Source organism: Pipistrellus hanaki (assembly GCF_964339955.1).
Source record: "Pipistrellus hanaki genome assembly, chromosome: X".
Taxonomy (NCBI): domain Eukaryota; kingdom Metazoa; phylum Chordata; class Mammalia; order Chiroptera; family Vespertilionidae; genus Pipistrellus; species Pipistrellus hanaki.
This window is the reverse complement of record NC_140524.1, coordinates 81,340,132-81,359,354: the sequence shown is the minus strand read 5'-3', so window position 1 is coordinate 81,359,354 and position 19,223 is coordinate 81,340,132. Positions and strand designations below refer to the sequence as shown.

The following is a 19,223-nucleotide window of genomic DNA, read 5'->3' as shown; positions in this document are numbered from 1 at the left end:
GGCTCACGGATTGGATTGGGAGCCGCAAAGTGCTGAGGTAGGTTGACGCTTGTGCAGAGAGGAAGTGCGACCGGATGCCTGGCTGGCGGGAGGGGAAAGGAAGTCCCTGATTGCACTGAACCCTTTCCTTCTGCACTGAACCCCAATCCCGGCCGAAACCTCATGGACCCAGGCTCATACCGGTGGAGTCCGGACTGTAGAGAAAGGCACCTAGAGACTTAGACTGGGAGACGGGGGGAGCCGGGAGCCATGAAGCACAGCGGGCAGGGTCTACAGTCGCGCAAGTGAGTGACCACAGAGGTCTGACCACGGAGGGTGATGCGGCCTCTCCATAGTGGAAGGAGTCAGAAGCTGCAGACTACAGAGACCCAAACCAATTCCGGGCGAACCCCTGGGGCACCCATGCTCTTGCATGGGGAATCAGGATGGTCAGACGGAAACTCAGGGGAGCCGCTGAAGGCAGAGGTCAGGCAGAAACTCAGGCAAGTGCACAAGGGCAGGGCTGACAGGAAGCCAAGACTGTCAGCTCAGCCCTGAGACTTGACCCCATCCAAGCTGAGCACAGAGGCTTTTGCAATTTTGCAAGTCTGATCCTATAAGACTGTCTCCAATACAGAAGGTATCCCAGAGTAGACACAGCTGATACTCACATCCAATGGGCCTGAAGGTCAATTCCTCCCTGGGATACCAACAATAATCAAGACTTAACCTACAACAAGGCTATACATGCAGTCCACAAAGAGAAGTAGCAAGAGTGTCTATCTCAGGTAACTGGGGAGGCTGACCCACTGAGCCATATAGGAGACCAAGCACACAGAGTCATCCTACCAACCCTGGGAAGCAGTAAAAATGCCGAGACAAGGAAATAGATCTCAAACGAAAGAGATGGAGAACGAAAGACTGGATATAGAGTTCAAAACCACGGTTATAAGGTTTTTCAAGAATTTCCTTGAAAAGGCTGATAAAATAAAGGAGACCTTTGAGGATATGAAAAGGGATCAACTAGAAATAAAGAATACATTGTCTGAAATTAAAAAAAAAAAATATGTTATACAGAGTCCTAAAAACAGAATGGAAGATCGCAAGAATCAAGTCAAAGATTTGGAACACAAAGAGCCAGAAGACAATCCTCTGCAGAAGCAAAAAGATAAGAGAATCCAGAAAGTTGAAGATTGTGTAAGAAATCTCTGGGACAACTTCAAGTGAACCAACATCAGAATTATGGGGGTCCCAGAGGAAGAGAGAGAGCAAGATACCGAAAGCCTATTGAAAGAAATAGTGATAGAAAACTTCCCCCACCTGGTGAAAGAAATAGACTTACAAGACCAGGAAGTGCACAGAACCCCAAACAAAAGGAATCCAAAGAGGACCACACCAAGACACATCATAATTAAAATTCCAAGAGCAAAAGACAAAGAGAGAATATTAAAAGCAGCAAGAGAAAAACAGGTAGTTACCTATAAAGGAGCACCCATATGATTGTCAGCTGATTTCTCAACAGAAACCATGCAGGCCAGACGGGAATGGCAAGAAATATTCAAGGTGATGAATAGCAAGAGCCTACAGCCAAAATTACTCTACCCAGCAAAGCTATCACTCAGAATCAAAGGCCAGATAAAGAACTTCACAAATAAAAAAAAAAGCTAAAGGAGTTCATTACTACTAAACCAGAATTATATGAATTGCTGAAGGGGGTTCTTTAGGAAGAGGAAGAAGATAAAGATAAAAATTATGAACAACAAATACATAACTATCAACAAGTGAATCTAAAAACCAAAGGAATTAAAAAATCTGTTGAACAATATTAACTGGTGAATATAATAGAATCAGAAGTATGGAAAGGGAGTGAACTGACGATTCTTGGGGAAAAGGGGAGTAGGGGGTGTGGGAAGGGACTGAACATAAACTGTGCACCTATGGATGAGGACAATGCGGGGTGGGGAAAGGACAGAGCGTGGAATGGGAACCTGGTGGAGGGGAGCAATGGAGGCGGGAAAAAAAGAGGAACATTTGTAATAATCTGAACAATAAAGATTTATTTTAAAAAATAAATTTTACGTATTATAAACTCATAGAATAAAATGCTCTTGATCTTCAATTTGATGATCAACTGTATACATTTATTCATACTGAAAAAGAATATGTACACTGTCATCAGATCAAAATGAATATCTTTATATGTACTAATATCCACAATTTTATCCTTCAGTTCCCTATAACAATTTAAAAATAATATGTAGCTTAATGTAATAAAACTAATTTGCCTCGCCCCCAAATAAATAGCCTAAGAATTATATTTCCTTTAGAGAAACTTGTATTGAAAGATTTTTTTAAGTAGTTTTTTTTTTTTTAATTTCATAGAGTAAGAGAAGGGGAGACATAGAAACATCAATGATGAGATAGAATCATTGATAGGCTGCTTCATGTATTCTCCCCACTGGGGATTGTGCCTATAACCCAGGCATGTGCTTTGATAATTAAACTGTAACCTCCTGGTTCATAGTTCAATGCTCAAACAATGAGCCACACAAGCCAAGTGAAAGATGTATTTAAATTAGTTTCTGTGGTATATGGTCTGAGATTTAGGCAGAATTTTTACATAGTATTTTGAAAATATAGAATAATATGGCCACTAAAGTATAAATTTTACTAAAAGATTAATTTTTACTGTATCTTAGAAGAGTATGCTGTTTTTACAAAGCCTACCTTTTTTTTTAATTGTTGACAGTTTTACAGATGTCTCCCATTTCCCACCTTTTTGCCCCCTCCACCAAACCCCCAGGACTTCCCCACACTATGTATATGTCCATGGGTTATGCATATACTGGACACCTGGTGCACAAAATTCATTCATGGGTAGGGTCCTTTGGCCGGGCCAGCGATCAGGGCTGATCGGGGCCTTCTGGCTGCCAGCTGGTATCTTCCTCTATTCTGTGCCACCCCCTGGTGGTCATAGCAAGTGATCAAACTCCCAGTCTCCTGGTCGAACTCCCGAGGGGACACTTTGCATATTAGCTTTTATATATAGAGATGTTCTTTGGCTAATCTCTTCCTGTCCCCTCTGCCTTCCTCCCCACTGAGATCTGTTATTCTATTCTATGCATCCATGCCTCTGGTCCTATTTTGTTCATCAGTTTATTTTGTTCATTAGATTCCACATGTAAGTGAGATCATGTGATATTTGCCTTTCTCTAACTGGCTTATTTAGAAAAGCTTACCTTTTTAAAAGTGCAATACAATGAAATCTGTTCATTCATTCAACACAGTCTCTGTTGTAGATGCTAGGGATGCAAAATCAAACAAGGAATTGCACAATAAATTCTTATTTCACTATATTAATTTTCCTGGAAACAGTTGAGTGTTCAGATAGTTCTTGGTTCAAGTTTTGCTGATGTTGCTTTTAAGTTTTGTGACCTCAAAGCAAAACACAAACAAACAACAACAACAACAACAACAACAACAAAAACAACAACAACAAAAAAACAAGCAACAAAATATTTGACCTTTTTAAGCCTTAGCTTTCCTCACTTGGAAATTAGATTATTAATAGAAGTAACCTGACAGAATACTGAGGATTAAAAGAAGGTAATGTATTTTAGCTCCATACTGGACCCATATGCTCATCAATTTTAAGCTGCTCTCATTAAAATTGTTGTGGGTATTAGTATCTTCCTATGGAAATAAGTATGTTTGCATTCAGTTTCCTGTTTGTTTTATTTTTAATAATCCATTGAAATTAGGTAAATACAAAAGGATTGCAGAGAGTTTGAGGCAACATTATAAATTCAAGTGGGTAGAATTCTGCAGTCAGGTTCACAATCTGTCAGCTGATTCCATTTGTGGTGGAGGTTTTAAGAGTTGAATACTTACTTCTCTTAGGAATATAAATTCTGCATAATAAGAAATGTGATGACAACTGCCAGAAGAAATCTTGTGACATTTACAAAATGTTATGATGATTTAAATTATAAAATGTTACATAAATGCCAGGTAACACTTCAGCAGTATATGAATATATTTTAATGTGGTTTTACAGAGTTTTATATTTTTTTCTAAATATTAGATTGCTATACGCCATGCAACTGACATAGACCTTAGGATTGGTGGAACTGCTGAAGTTGCTTCTGTTGAAATCAAACCAGTAAGTGTCTATCCGATTTATTAATTGTGGTGATTTTTATTTGATCTATGTCCCTAGTTAGTACATTTATGTTTAAAATTGTTATTATGTATTAATTTAACATAAATTAATACATGTAAATAAGTAATGAAGCAGAATAATAAATAATGGTGTAAAAATTCAACACCAAACTTAAGTATCGGAGCACTATCAATACCATTAAATCATGTGTAGATTTCCTCATGATCCTGCTCCTTTTAAGAGCTAATTCCTTTCCTTAATTTTGTGGTTATTATCCCTTTACTTTTTCTAATTGGGTTACAACATGTGTATGAGTTCCTTACCCATTCTTTGTTTGGTTTATTCTGTTCATTTTTAAGTTTTATTAAAAAAATGTATAGTCTTTGGTGTGTTGCTTTAAATTAAATATTGTGTTTTCAAATTTTATTGAAGTTGTCTATGTGGTTCTATTTTATTCATTATCATTGTTATTTAATAATCCATTTCATAGACATACTATAATTTATAGACACATTTCATTGTTCATAAATTTAAGTGTTTCTGTTTTTTGTTATTACAAAGACTATACCTATTAACATTCATACACATACCTTCTGAGGCACTTATGCAAGAGTTTTCTTTTGGAGTGGAATTGGTAAGACATTGAATATATGCATATTTGACCTCACAAGATAATTACCATATTTTCTTTTCAAGTTTCCATTGACTTACATTCCATTGCTCTATACATTGTATTATAAGACTTAATGTTTGCCAATCTATGGAATATAAAATGATATCTTACTCTGGTATTGATTTGCATTTTTGCATTACAGTTATACTCTTTTTTTTTTCTGTACCTTAACAAAATGTTGTTCTATAATTGCTCACACAGGCTTTTTTTGGCCAGCCTCTCAGGAATTATATATGGCCTCATCAACCCAGAGAAACTTATCCTGATCTTTCAAAGCAGACCCATATGCCCCTCTATTGTGACATTTACAAGATGTTACAGACATCTCAATTCTGGGAACATCTTCATTATAGTGATTGTCAATTGTTTTCAGGTTATCTGCACTTTTCCTTTTCTCTTTCAATAGTTCCCCAGTACCTAGCACCATTTTGGTGCTTAACTAAATTGTGCAGAAATTGATGAGGCTGCTGGTTGCCTTAGGTAGGCCTCACTACTAGTTTGCACTTCAATGGGTTCAGCACAATTCTAGGGTCTGGCTTTAAGTTATAATTTTCCAAACCTTATTTTATTCAGGATTGAAGGCATTATAATTCCACATAGATGGACAGATATTAAGCTAGCTTTTCCAAGACTATGGTTACTCCTGGCTATTAAAACCTATAGGATCCTAATGCTTTTTCCATTGCGATGGTGTCCCTCCTTGAACAATATTAGACAAGTATTAAGACTTTTACTACTTTATTTCCTTATGCCAAAGACATTTGTGGCAGGCTTTTCATGTTATGGTACAGCTATGTTACTTACAGAACTTTATATTGATAAATATTTCCTAATTACATTGGATTTTAAACATAGCTGCCTTTTAAAAAATATTCTAGTATCACCAGGTACTATTATCAGTACATTTAATAAGTGTGTGGCATTGACTCTGTATCTTAGAAACAATTAGGAATTTTTTCCCAAATGAGCAAATGGACAAGGCCAGAATGGGATAAGAGGAATTTTTTTTTTTGATTTTGTTTTTTTGCATATATAAGGTGTTAAACTTTCATTAACCATTTTGGATTTTATAAATTTCACCTATGCAACTGGGTTGATATTATAAGTGAAACAGATAGTGGCCAGTTGACCTTAATAAAGTATTTTCCTTAACATTAGAATATTGTTGCTTTGTTTTCTTTGAATGATATATGTAATTTTTTTAGTAAGGAACTGTAGGGTATATATAGTAGCATCACCAGAAGGACAAATTCTATAGAGTTTTGTGGTGTAGGCACATCCTAACATCTAATCTCAAGTTAAGATACATTCAATAAACATTCCTTATATATTTAAGCTAAGTGTCACTTTGTATGGATGCAAAATGAATTATACTTAAGCTCTACTAGGAGAAACAGATATGTGAACAAATAAAGGAACTTTGTGATGGTGTAATATAAGTAAATATATGGAACAGAAATAGTCCTGAGCAGTGTCGTTAGTTTTGATTTATCAAACTGGGGATTGAAGGATGCATAATATTTTATAAGGCAATAATAAGTTAGTGAAAGGTCTTCCTGACTAAGGGACACCTTGATAAAGATAAAGATAAAGTTAAAGGTAAAGATAAAGATAAAGAAGGGTGAAGCATCAGGTATTGGTTGGAAATGACAAGTTGTATAGCTTACTGAAGTATGAAGTAATAGGGTGAGAACGAAGCTAGGTGAGGCTGGGACATGAGCTAGGAGAAAATCATGGTGAACTTAGTGAGCCTTGCTAATGAACTAGGATATCCTCTTGTAGATGGAGGAGAATCATTACATTTTAATATACGAAGTGGTCTGTTCAGATTTTAAATGGCTTTAATTGTGTTTTAGTTTTGTAGGGGAGAATTGGAGAAAATGAGGATCTAAAAGTGATGAGTTACTAACTTTATTTAGTTACAAAAAGGATAAGAAATGAGGAAGGAGGCAGAATTAATGGGATTTGGTAACTGATTATATACAGGATGTGGGGGAAGGAAGGAAAATGTGACAAATTTTTTATAGAGTAGTCTAGTTAATGTCTTTGGTGAATATAACAGTATATTTTTTGTTGAGGTAGAATTCACTTATAACATTATGTTAATTTCCTGTGTACAACATAATGATTCGATATTTGTATTGAAAAAATGATTGCCACAATAAGTCTAGTTAACATCTATCACCAAACATAGTTACAAATATTTTTCTTATGATGAGGACTTTTAAGGCCTACCCTCTTATAGTTTAAATTTTAGTTTACATTATTCTCTCATTATACTACTTTCTAATTATTCCTTTTTAAAAATTTTAGGACACATTTATCTTCGGTGGCACCTTTCTTGGCGGTACCCAGATTATTCCATTTTTCGTAAAGAATGAAGGCACAACACGTGCCAGAGTGGAGTTTAATCTAGAAGGTCATTTATATTTTTCAATGGTTTTTAAACACAAAACAGGTATATATGTTATACTACAATGATATTATTGTAAAAATAAAACAGATGCTCAAAGGTATAATTATGTAAGTCAGGGACAATTATTCTTAACTGTTTTTAATGATTCGATGTTGTTATTTGATGTGTAATTTGAGTCTTGGAGGAGATACACAAGAAAAAGGGGATCTATGAAAGGATTCAAGTAAAAGCCTACAAATCAGTCAGTATGGAAGTAGTTCAGGATATCTAAAGCATAGTGGGACAGGACCGGAGGGGCAAGTGAGACACCCAAATTGTTGAGGGTCTTTTCTGGACTGTTAGCCTAGATGTTAGGCAGCACCATTAAAGTATTTATATCCAGGCAATGGTATAATTAGGCTCACACTTTACTAATTTTCCTTTTGGAGAAAAGTTGAGTGGCAAAGGGTAGGTGTGGGAAGGGCAAGACTAGAGACAGGATGGACGATCAATTAGGTATGGTTGTACAGGTGTGATGTGGTGAGATCCTATACTCAGGTCATGATGCTGGGGGTGGGAAGGAGGGGAGTACAAAGGTACTGAGGATTTAGAAAGTCTCTGACTTGGTTACTAAGTGAACATGGGTATTAGGGAAGAGGAGGAAGTCTTGAATCACTCTCAGTTTTTGATGCTAAGGGGTGGGTGACAATTCATAGTTGATGCAATTCAGGAGGCGCAGGTTTAGGCAAGCATACTGTGTTTCAGGAGGCTGTGGAATAGCCCAGGAATAACAATAGACAGTTGGAAATCAATATGAAATCTATATTAAATTTTAAAAAAATCTGGATGTTGAAACTCTCATGGTTTTAACACTTCACTCTGACTGACTAGCTCATATACTTTCATGCACCTATTCAATGGATCAAAGCCTCTTCTTGCTCATTCTGCAGAGCTACTCTGCAAAGTGCCTTTTTTAAAAAAAATCTTTATTGATTAAGGTATCACATATTTGTCCTCATCCCCCCATTCCTATTCCCCACCCCTCCCCACTCATGCCCCCACCTCCCTATTGTCCTTGACCACTGGTTAGGCTCATATGTATGCACACAAGTTCTTTGGTTGATGTCTCCCTTTTATCCCCACCCTCCATTTGAGATCCAACAGTCTGACCCATGGCTCATCTCTGGGTCTGTTCTTGTTCATCAGTCTATGTTGTTCATCATTTCCCCTAGGTGAGTGAGATCATGTTCTACTGGAAATACACTTATAAAAACCGAAAATTCCACAATTCTGCATTAGTCCTAGCTCAAACCTCTCTCTCGGCCACTGCATCATTTCAAATGCTTTCTCTGCCTGCAAGCCTTTCTTATACCAGAGAGTGGTCTCCTTAAAGCAGAGGTGTTAGCATACCTCTGCTTAAAAAGCATTGCTGGCCGAAACCTGTTTGGCTCAGTGGTAGAGCTTCGGTCTGCGGACTGAAGGGTCCCAAGTTCGATTCCGGTCAAAGACATGTACATTGGTTGCAGGCACATCCCCAGTGGGGGGTGTGCAAGAGGCAGCTGGTCGATGTTTCTTTCTCATCGATGTTTCTAGCTCTCTATCTCTCTCCCTCTTTGTAAAAAAATCAATAAAATATATTAAAAAAAAAGCATTTCTGGTTCCCTATTACCATTGCTTCTCAGCAGCATGCTGCTGACACAGTCTAGGAAATATGTAAATGGATCTTAATAATTAACAATTTGCAGTATAGTTTATATATACTTAAAATACCCTGAAAATGTATCTTATTGTTATGAATATTTGAACACATAAATGCCCTTCATTAGCAAATTAGAGTTGGTTTTTTTTTTACATGTTGGCTTCAGGATTATTTGATAGAGTGCCTTACAGGAAAGGAAAAGTTGAGATCCATTTGTGTTGGCTGTGATTATGTTTTGTCTTCCCAGCCACCACTCCCATTACAGGTGCCATCATTCTCTGTGCTGCTGCCAGATTCTGTTTTGCATTTCTTCCCAGTGGCACTGGGCTTCTCTTTTAAGATGGTTCCTTTTTTTCGTCCCTGCTGCTTGAGATCCTGCCTTCTTTTATAAATGAGCTTCAACCTCCTAAGTCCTTTTGGTCATTACTTCCATTCCCCTCTCCCATCCAATTGTTTAAAATTACTTTTTAAATCTTTTCTCCCTTAGGACATTGTGTCAGTTTTATTGCAACACTAACCAAAAAGGACTGTGTAGCTGTTTGTCTCCCCTAGTACACTGTGAGCTCCATGGGATTAAGGAATATATATACAGTTTTTGTTTTCTATTAGAGCAGTCCAGTATATTGCTGTGTATATTATAAGCACTCAAGAAATATTTATTGAAGCTAACTTGGATTATTGCATTTCACAAACTATATTTTATATATACTCCAAATATTTTTATTAATATTGATTTTTTATTCATTTTTGTTATGTCTTCTATTTTCAAAATATACACACATTCAAGGTGGATATTCTTTGCTGTGTAATATATGCATCTTTCCTCATATCACCAACAATGTTTATGTTAATGTAAACTTAATGGTTTGGGTTTTTTTTTCATTTGTTTAATGGTTTTTACATTGTAATGAGTGAAATTAAGTAGGATGAAAGAGAGTGGAATGAAATATCAAAGGTCATTTCCAGACAGGGATAAATAAAATTATTATCATTCCTTGGCATAATCTGAAAACTTTATGGAGGAAAATAATTTTTAAAATCATTTAGATGAAGACACATTTGATCTTTCAAGAAATTGTTTCAGAAGTTAATTTAAATAGTTATAATTTTTGAACCTGAAGTTTTCATTACTATTGGTCAATTGTTTCTGAATCTTTTGTATCTGGAGTGATTTCATTTTGCCAAGTTTTCTTTTGTAAAATTGTGTTTCTCTTCTTTGTGCACTCTTTAAAGCATCAGGAGTGGTCTGCATCTTTCCTGCTCCATCTTCACTAGAAATCAGTCTCCCAACCCTCTCGGATCTAAGATTCAATCAGTTATGTGACCTTGACCTTTACTAGTATTTCTTTCCACATTCATCTGATAGGACTATGATATGCTTCTTGAATGTTGGAAAATTTTTAAAAACTGGATCTGTTTTGCTGATTGGATATATATTTGCTCCAAATTTGGATATCAGTTTTGCTAATTAGAACTTTGGTATTTAGAGGTATTATTTAATCCAGCAAATTTATGCAGCATAGCACAAATATTTTAGCAATTGTTTTTAGGTTGTTAAGAACACATTGATGATGTTTCTTAGTGTTTTATTTAACAATTAGAGCCCCCTCCCCCCCCAAAAAAACCCAAAACAATTAGAGGCCCAGTGCATGAATTTGTGCACAGGTGGGGTCCAGCCAGTCCACAATGGGGGCCGATCAGGGCTGGGCTGGTGGTGTGGGCAATGGGAGGTTGGCCGGAGGCTGTTGGGGGCCCCGATCAGGCTGATTGGTCATTACAGTGCTCATCATAACAACCAGTCATTCCAGTCCTTCCATGTGTGTGTCTGTGTGTGTGCGTGTGTGTGTGTGTGTGTGTGTGTGTGTGTGTGTGTATGTGTGGTGTTGTAGATATGTATTTGGCTTCTTTTACATGTACTTTTTCTTGTCTTAAAAGGGAAACACAAAGACCCTGCATTTCCTGACCGGTATTATTTGGAATTAGAGCCAAAGACATCTATGGGATGCGGCATAGCATTTGCTCCCAAAGAAGTAAGTTCAACTTTCTATTACTGATATTATTGGGGCATGGTGAAGTTACTGATAATAATAACCAAGAAGTTACCAAAAATCACCAAAGCTCTTTTTGTAATGGGTCTTTTTCTCACTGTGAGCATGCCTGAGTGTATCCTTGAATTCAGAAAAATGGTTGCTATAGCTATCTGTCTCCTGCTTGCAGAGTGTTTCAAGGGCTGCACAGGGCACACACAAGGAACCTATAGTCTTGTTTTCCCAATTATGTTGTTTAGAAAACTCAAGGTATGACTTGTATGAAGGACAGGGAAATTGGGAATAACCACGAAATCACTTATATTTGAGCCATAGTGTACTTTGTACTTATATTTAAGTGGGGTTTGTTCAATGCTCTTGGAATCACTAGCTGAATTTACTTTAAATATGCTGTGAGTATTTAGGAGGTATTGCTATGATACTGGTTCTTTTTGTAGTGTTCGTTCATGTTTAGTGATTTAAAAATCACAATAACAGTAGTAAAGACAGAGTGTGATTGTGGGCTTCATTCAAGAATATTGGGGAATTCCAAAATGGTGGCAGAGTAAGTGGAAGCTACACTGACACTCTCCCAGGATCAAACTGTACAACTAAAGTACAGAAAAAATATCCTGAATAATCAGCTGGAGAGAACCCTGATAACCAAGGATGGAAAGTGAAGACCACATAGAGACTAGTAGGGAGGGCTGAGATGTGAAAGGGCTGGCTGGGTTCTAATAGGCAGCAGCTGAACTTCTGGAGGGATATCTCAGCTGTTCAGGTTTCCACTGAGAACTCTGGGATCTAAACCCCAAGCTGGGCTCCCCAGTCAGAACACCAGACCTGAGAAAGGTGCCCACAGAACATCGGGCAGTGAGAAGCAGTGGGGTTGATGTCTGCCAGAAAGAGATGGCTGGAAATGCAGGCACACTCTTAAAGAACCAACACACAAAATTTTGTGTTCAGCCACTCAACTTAGGATCTGGAAGAGAGAGGAGAGAGGGAACTAGAGAGGTGTGAGTAGAATCCAGGGTTGGAGGATCAGAGGTTAGAGCTCAGGAGGGAGCCACCCCGGTTTCCTGTGCAGAGTCATTCCCTCACACTGCGGAGGACATCTTTCTCATCCATAACTTGCTATCCAGGCAGCTTTTGCCTGGGTGTGTGTGGTGGGGGGGGATGGGAGAATTGCCCCACCTTGTTTGAATACCTCTCATCCCACCCTGTGTTTCATAACCTGAGGCTAATCAAGACTGAGTCTCTATTCAACTTCAGGCAGAGGTGAATCTCTACAGACTTTCAGTCTTTGCCTGATTTCCTTCTAGACCTGGGGCTAGGAAAAGCAGACCTTGGTGCACATCTTGGTGGTTTCCAAAGGTACCCAGCCCCAACAGAGGGAGATGCAAGCTGTGGATTTTTGATAGCTCTAAACAGGGTACTCAGGGCCAGTCACAAACAGCATCTGACATTGTCCCACACTAGAGATTGAGAATCATAGCAGATCAACCTAGCATATAGACACAAAACTTCCCTAACCAGCAGCCAAAATGGGGGACAAAAAAAAAAAAAAATCAAAACAAGCCCCAAATGAAAGAACAAGAAAATTCTCCAGAAGTACTAAATAAAATGGAGATAAAAAACTTATCAGATACAGAGTTCAGAATGATGGCAGTGATGCTCAACAGTATGAGAAAAGATATAGTAACTATGAAAAAAGACCATCAGAAATGAAGAATGGCATACCACCATTAAAGAACACATTGGGAGGAATATAGAGCAAACTAGGGGAGCTGAGATTTAGATCAGTGAAAAAGAAGACAGTAGACAAAATGACTCAATCAGAGAAAAATAAAATAAAATAAATAAATAAATAAATAAATAAATAAAAATTAAAATACAGGAAGAGAGCTTAAGGGAGCTGTGGGACAACATGAGACATAACAATATGCACATCATAGAAGTGCCTAAAGGTAAAGAAGGTGAGCAAGATAGAGAATTTGGAGAAATAAGGGCAGAAAACTTCCCTAACCTGGTGAAGGAAAAAGTCACATAAGTTCAGGAGAGTCCCAGGCAAGAAGAACCCAAACCAAACCTTGCCCACTCCAAGACACAACATAATTAAAATGCAAACATTTAAAGATAAGGAGAGAATCTTAAAGGCAGCGAGAGAAAGCAATTTGTTGTGCCATACCAGCATGGCCAAGGGTGAACCTGAGGAGAGGTGGTGAAGGATTAAAGAAGATAGACAAGAGAATATAGCTGGGGCTTGGTTGATCTCCTGTGCCTGGATGAGGAGACAGAAAGACCCAGCCTGCAAGCCGAGGCTTTATTTTATAGTCAGAACACACAAAGCAAAACAAGGGAAGCGGTCAACGTGTTTACAATGTCCTTGTGCATTTCACCTTGTTTTAGCAGTACTTGTTGCACCTCCCATAAACCATTAGCCACCTAGGAGGCTATAAGGTTCAGCTTAATTATGCTAAAAGGGCTCTGCCCTCCAAACTGGGACTTGCTTATGGCCCTGCCACAGGTCAATCAGAGGCTTGACCCTATAGCTGTTCATACAATTTGTTATCTACAACAGAGCTTCCATAAGGCTGTCAGCTGATTTTTCATCAGAAACTCTACAGGCAAGAGGAATGGAATGAAGTAGTCAAGGTAACGAAAAGCAAGGCTCTGAAACTAAGATTGCTATATCCAACAAGGCTATTATTCAAAACTAGAGGACTGGTGCACGAAATTCGTGCATGGGGAAGGATGTATCCCTCAGTTCAGCCTTCACCCTCGCCAATCTGGGACCCCTTGAGGGATATCCGACAGGCAGTCGGACATCCCTCTCACAATCCAGGACTGCTGGATCCCAACTGCTCGCCTGTCTGCCTTCCTGATTGCCCATAACTGCTTCTGCCTGCCAGCCTGATCACTCCCTAACCACTCCTCTGCCGGCCTGATTGATGCCTAACTTCTCCCCTGCTGGCGAAATTGCCCCTAACTGCCATGCCCTGTGGGCCTGGTCACCCCTACCTGCCCTTCCCAGACAACCTGGTTGCCCCTAACTGTCTTCCCCTGCAGGCCTGGGTACTCCCCAACTGTCCTCCCCTGCAGGCCTGGTCCCCCCCAACTGCACTCCCATGCAGGCCTAGTCCCCCCAACTGCCCTCCCCTGTAGGCCTGGGTTCCTCCCCCTGAACTGCCTTCCTTGAAGGCTTAGTTCCCCCCCCCCCAACTGCCCTCCCTTGCAAGCCTGGTCACCCCAACTGTTCTCCCCTGCAGGCCTGGTACCCCCATCTGCCCTCCGCTGCTGGCCTAAATGGGCAGTCGGACATCCCTCTCACAATCCAGAACTGCTGGCTCCTAACTGCTCACCTGCTTGCCTTCCTGATTGCCCCTAACCCCATGGTCGGCAAACTGTTGCTCTTGAGCCACATGTGGCTCTTTGACCCCTTGAGTGTGGCTCTTCCACAAATACCACAGCCTGGGCGAATCTATTTTGAAGAAGTGGCATTAGAAGAAATTTAAGTTTAAAAAATTTGGCTCTCAAAAGAAATTTCAAACGTTGTACTATTAATATTTGGTTCTGTTGACTAATGAATTTGCCTGATCTCACCCCCAACTGCCCTCCCCTGCTGGCCTGATCTTGCTCCCAACTGCTGTCCCCTGCCACCTTGATTGCCCCAACTGCCCTCCCCTGCCTGCCTCATCTCACCGCCAATGGCTCTCCCCTGCCAGCCTGGTTGCCCCCAACTGCCCTCCCCTGTTAGCCTTATCTCCCCTAACTGTGTCTGTCTTGGCCCCCACCACCATGGCTTTGCCCGGAAGGAAGTTGGACGTCCAGAAGATGGCCAGTTGACTCGGTCTAATTGGCATATTACCCTTTTATTAGTATAGATAGATTATATAGGATAAGATTGCTTAAATGGTGGGGTGAGGAAGCCATTTTCAGCAGGAGGAGATGCTTTTGGCAGACAAAAACACATAATCCCTATATCTGGACTGATAGATAGCCATATGCACTATACTGCTAAACTGGTCATTAAAAAATTGAACTGCTTTCTTACACTTTACACCAAACAGCTGTTTCTCTTAAAACCCCTCCTCAGCCCCACCTTAGGTTTTCCCTTTATAGTTTACCCAAATTAGGTTCTGATTGGTCAGTTTCTATGCCAGTCAGCATCAAAATCTCCACCTCCTAGGCAGCCATTGGTTCATGTCACTTCACCCATATTTGGTTCTGATTGGTCGGTTTCTATGCCAATCAGCATCATCAAAGAGGCAGGGCTGATCAGCAGCCCTGGAGAAGGCCCAGAGAGAAACAGAGGTGTGGCTTCTAGTGAAGCCTAGAGAGAAAAGAGGGGCAATGGCTGGTCAACAGCTGCCACTGAGGCTGCAGATCAGACCCTGCCTCTCTCTCTGCAGGCCTTTCTCTGGGCCTAATCCACAGCCCCCTCAACAATCAGTGCTGGGTAGCTGCCCCAGCACTAGCTGCAGTCAGTGCTGGGTAGTGACCCAGCACTGACTTCCTGTGTTAGGTCAAGCCTTCAGTTGTTACGGATCCTGGTTCTTCATATATATAGATAAGTCCTGGGACTGTAATATACAGCATCATGGTAACTATAGTAAACAATACTCTATTGTATACATTTTCTTCTACAAGGTTTATATTCTTAGATTTTTATGGTTATGTCTGACCCATTTTGAATTAATAGGAATTATTTCAATAAATAAAACATTCATTTTTTATATTCTTATATTTGGACTTATTAAAAATAAACCAACTCCTATTTTGAAAAAATATATATACTTTAATTAGGCTCCCATAACTTAATTAATCTTGAATAACTGAAACTTTGTACCCCTTGACCAACATCTCCCTATTTCTCCCTCCTCAAAGCCCTTGAGAGTAAAATGGTAACCATTTTTTTTCTTTGCTATTATATATTATGTCAATGATATGTTCCATGGATTTGATTATACTAGATTCCATGGATAAGTGAGATCATACATTATCTTTCTGTGTCTTCTTTATTTCACTTAGCATAAGGTCCTTTAGGGCAATCGATGTTGTTGCAAATGGCAGGATATTCTTCTACTTTTAAAGCTTAAAAATATTCCCATGCATGCATATACCACATTTTCATTATCCATTTGTCCTTTCATGGACATTTAGATTATTTCCATATCTTGACTATTGTGAATAATGTTATAATATAGTGCAAGTCTCTCTTTGAGATTTTGATTTCATTTCCTTAGGATGAATAAACAGAATTAAGATTGCTGGATAAATGGACACAGACACTGGGGCAGTGGGGACTTGCCCTCAGGGGTAGAAAGGGTCAGGAGGGGTCAATTGGGAAAAAAGGAGACATATGTAATACTTTAAACAATAATAAAAAAAGATTGCTGAGTAATATAGTACTGATAACAATACTGCACTTTATTCTTGTATTTGCTAAGAGGTAGATCCTAAGTGTTCTCAACACACACACACACACACACACACAAAAAAAAAATAAGACAAGAAAAAGATGACTATGTGAGGTAATGTATATGCTAATTAGCTTGATCATGATGTTATTTCATTATGTATATACTATAATAGAGGCCTGGTGCATGAAATTTGTGCATGGGTGGGCTCCCTAGGCCTGGCCAGCGATTAGGGCTGATCAGGTTCCCCGACTCTCCACCACCCTGTCTCCTCCTTCCCTTGCCACCCATGTCTGCTGCCACCCACCCCCAGTTACCCATCCCAACCCAGGGACCCAGTCCTGATCAGGCAATCAGGCCCTGCCAGCTGCGGGGAGGAACCAGGAGGTTGGCTGGCAGGTCCCATTGGCAATTGGGGCCTGCAGGTTGGGGGCAGCTCCTGCACTGAGTGTCTGCTCCCTAGTGGTCAGTTCACATTATAGCCACCAGTTGTTCTGGTCTTTCCAGTCATTCCTGTTATTTTGTTTTAACAGTCACTTAGGCTTCTATATATAGATGTATATCAAATCACATTTTATGTATATACAATAAAATGTCACAAACTTTTATAGCAAAATAGTCACTTGTGTATTGTATTTTTGTCTATCAGGTGACAACGTACGAATTTGACTTTGACGTTAGAATTAATTTCTTTGAATCTTCAAAACTTTACACTCAATATCATTTGTCAAAATCTCCTGTTCCTCGGGTCCCTCTTATTCGACCATGTCATGTTCAAGCTACTGGTATGTAATATGAAACTTCTATGTGATGTATATAAACCAAATATTTTCACTTAAGCAAGTAAAAGTTTAAAAATAGGGATATGATATTTTAAAAAATATTAATATTAGAAAATAAAATTATGATGTGATTGCTCTGCATTTCACTTAAATTGTGAGTCTATGTGATTAAGTTTTGATAGATAGCATGGATATTATCTCCAATGAGTAACCCTTGCTTGAAAAAATAGGATATAGGATCTGATTTTTTTAACATATATTTTATTGATTTTTTTACAGAGAGGAAGGGAGACGGATAGACAGTTAGAAACTTCGATGAGAGAGAATCATCGACCAGCTGCCTCCTACACATCCCCCACTGGGGATATGCCCACAACCAATGTACATGCCTTGACCGGAATCGAACCTGGGACCTTTCAGTCCGCAGACCGAGGCTCTATTCACTGAGCCAAACCGGTTTGGGCATGATTTTTTTTTTTTAAATAAAAAAGTCAGTTTAGTACTTTATTCATTGTGTGGGTAATTTTTAAAGGATTATATTAAAATTAAATCATTAAAATAAACTACATTGACTATAAAGTGAAAGGAAATTTAATTTTAGAAAATATTTTTCCCATATAAATATGTTACTAAAGGATTACCTACATGTACAGAAGGATATTAAAATTTTGAAATATTTGTCAAATATTTATTTATTCATTTTCTCCAAATATTCCTTTTTTTGATTGCTTACAGATTATAAAATCAATGTACTCTGCAAATTATTTTTTTGTAAAGCTTTTGCTTTGCAGTTCATAATATATGTTTAAGTATTTTTCAGAAAAAAATATGTTTAGATTATAATATATTTAGTTTTCATAGTTCAGACATTAAGTTCTCAATAATGAAATAAGAATCAGTTAATAATTTATACTTGGCACCTTGTAAGAGAGGCCTCATTAAAATAGCATATATAATATAGATATTTAGTTTACTTCCATTTAAAATACAGAATTAAGAATTTCACAGGTGGTAGGGAGGCTCTATGAAGTTAAATTAATGTTTCATCATAGAAAATTGGAAAATGTGGAAACACTATAATATCATCTGCAGTGTGAATATTTTGACTATACTATTATTAATATTTTGGGATTTTACTTTTGTTCTATATTTTGCTTTTTTTTTTTTTTTTACATATTTGAGATCTTACTGCCTATGTTAAGTTGAAATCTGTTCATGCTTACTATAAAGTTTTACTTGAATGTTATAGACCCTTATTAATTATGTAAATTAAGACTGATAAGTATTGTAGAATATATCATCCGTAAGTGTCTCTTATAGATTACTTAACCATAATCAGAAGCATTTAGGTTTTTTCCTTTTTTAAATTTTCTTATTAATATAAATATTGTAGTAGTGAGCATTTTTGTTTACAATTCTTTTTTCTATTTAGATTTTTTCCTTTTTAAAAAATTATTGAATTCACTGGGGTGACATAGATTAATAAAATTATATAGGTTTCAAGTGTACAATTCTATAATGCATCATCTGTGTACTTTTGTTTTCACTACTCCCAGTCATTTCTCTTTCTATCACCATTTATTCCCCCTTTATCCTCTCCTCCCTCCTGCCATTCCCTTCCCTACTGGTAGCCATCATACTGTTGCCTGTGTTTCTGTGTTTGTTTGTTTGTTTGTTGCTTTCTATTTTATGTCCAAAATACGAGTGATATCATATGGTTCTTTTCCATATTTAGATAATTTTTGAAAGTGAGATTCTCTGAGGTGGCTGCATTCTAAAGTACATACTTGTGAAAGCTCTTGATGCGTTTTACAAAAGGGCTTCTGTGAACAGTTGTGCTTTTTTACCTCTCCTCTAGTATAAACTGTAACCAGCATTGAATTAAAGAAATTGGATATCTTTCTATGTAATTAAAAGTATGTTATTTCAATTTCCTTTTTTTTGATTGCTTACAGATTATAATTTTCTATCTTTGCTATTATATATTTCTTATGTCAATGATCTGTTCACGAATTTTACCTTTATCACAGAGATTTTGTATTCATCTGACATATGTCTGTGATCCCTTTACAGCAGTCCACCCTTA

The 19,223-nt window shown here is 38.1% G+C and overlaps 1 protein-coding gene across 1 annotated transcript in view; it reads left to right on the top strand.

Moving 5' to 3' along the window:
* Positions 1 to 19,223, top strand: part of CFAP47 (cilia and flagella associated protein 47) — a gene marked incomplete at both ends in the record, with an annotated part of 384,890 nt that overhangs the window by 76,924 nt on the left and 288,743 nt on the right. Inside the window, 4 exons of the mRNA XM_084869970.1 lie at positions 4,064 to 4,141; positions 7,128 to 7,272; positions 10,844 to 10,938; positions 17,005 to 17,140. Of these exons, the coding sequence (XP_084726096.1) occupies positions 4,064 to 4,141; positions 7,128 to 7,272; positions 10,844 to 10,938; positions 17,005 to 17,140 (454 nt within the window). The remainder of the gene's footprint in view (positions 1 to 4,063; positions 4,142 to 7,127; positions 7,273 to 10,843; positions 10,939 to 17,004; positions 17,141 to 19,223) is intronic.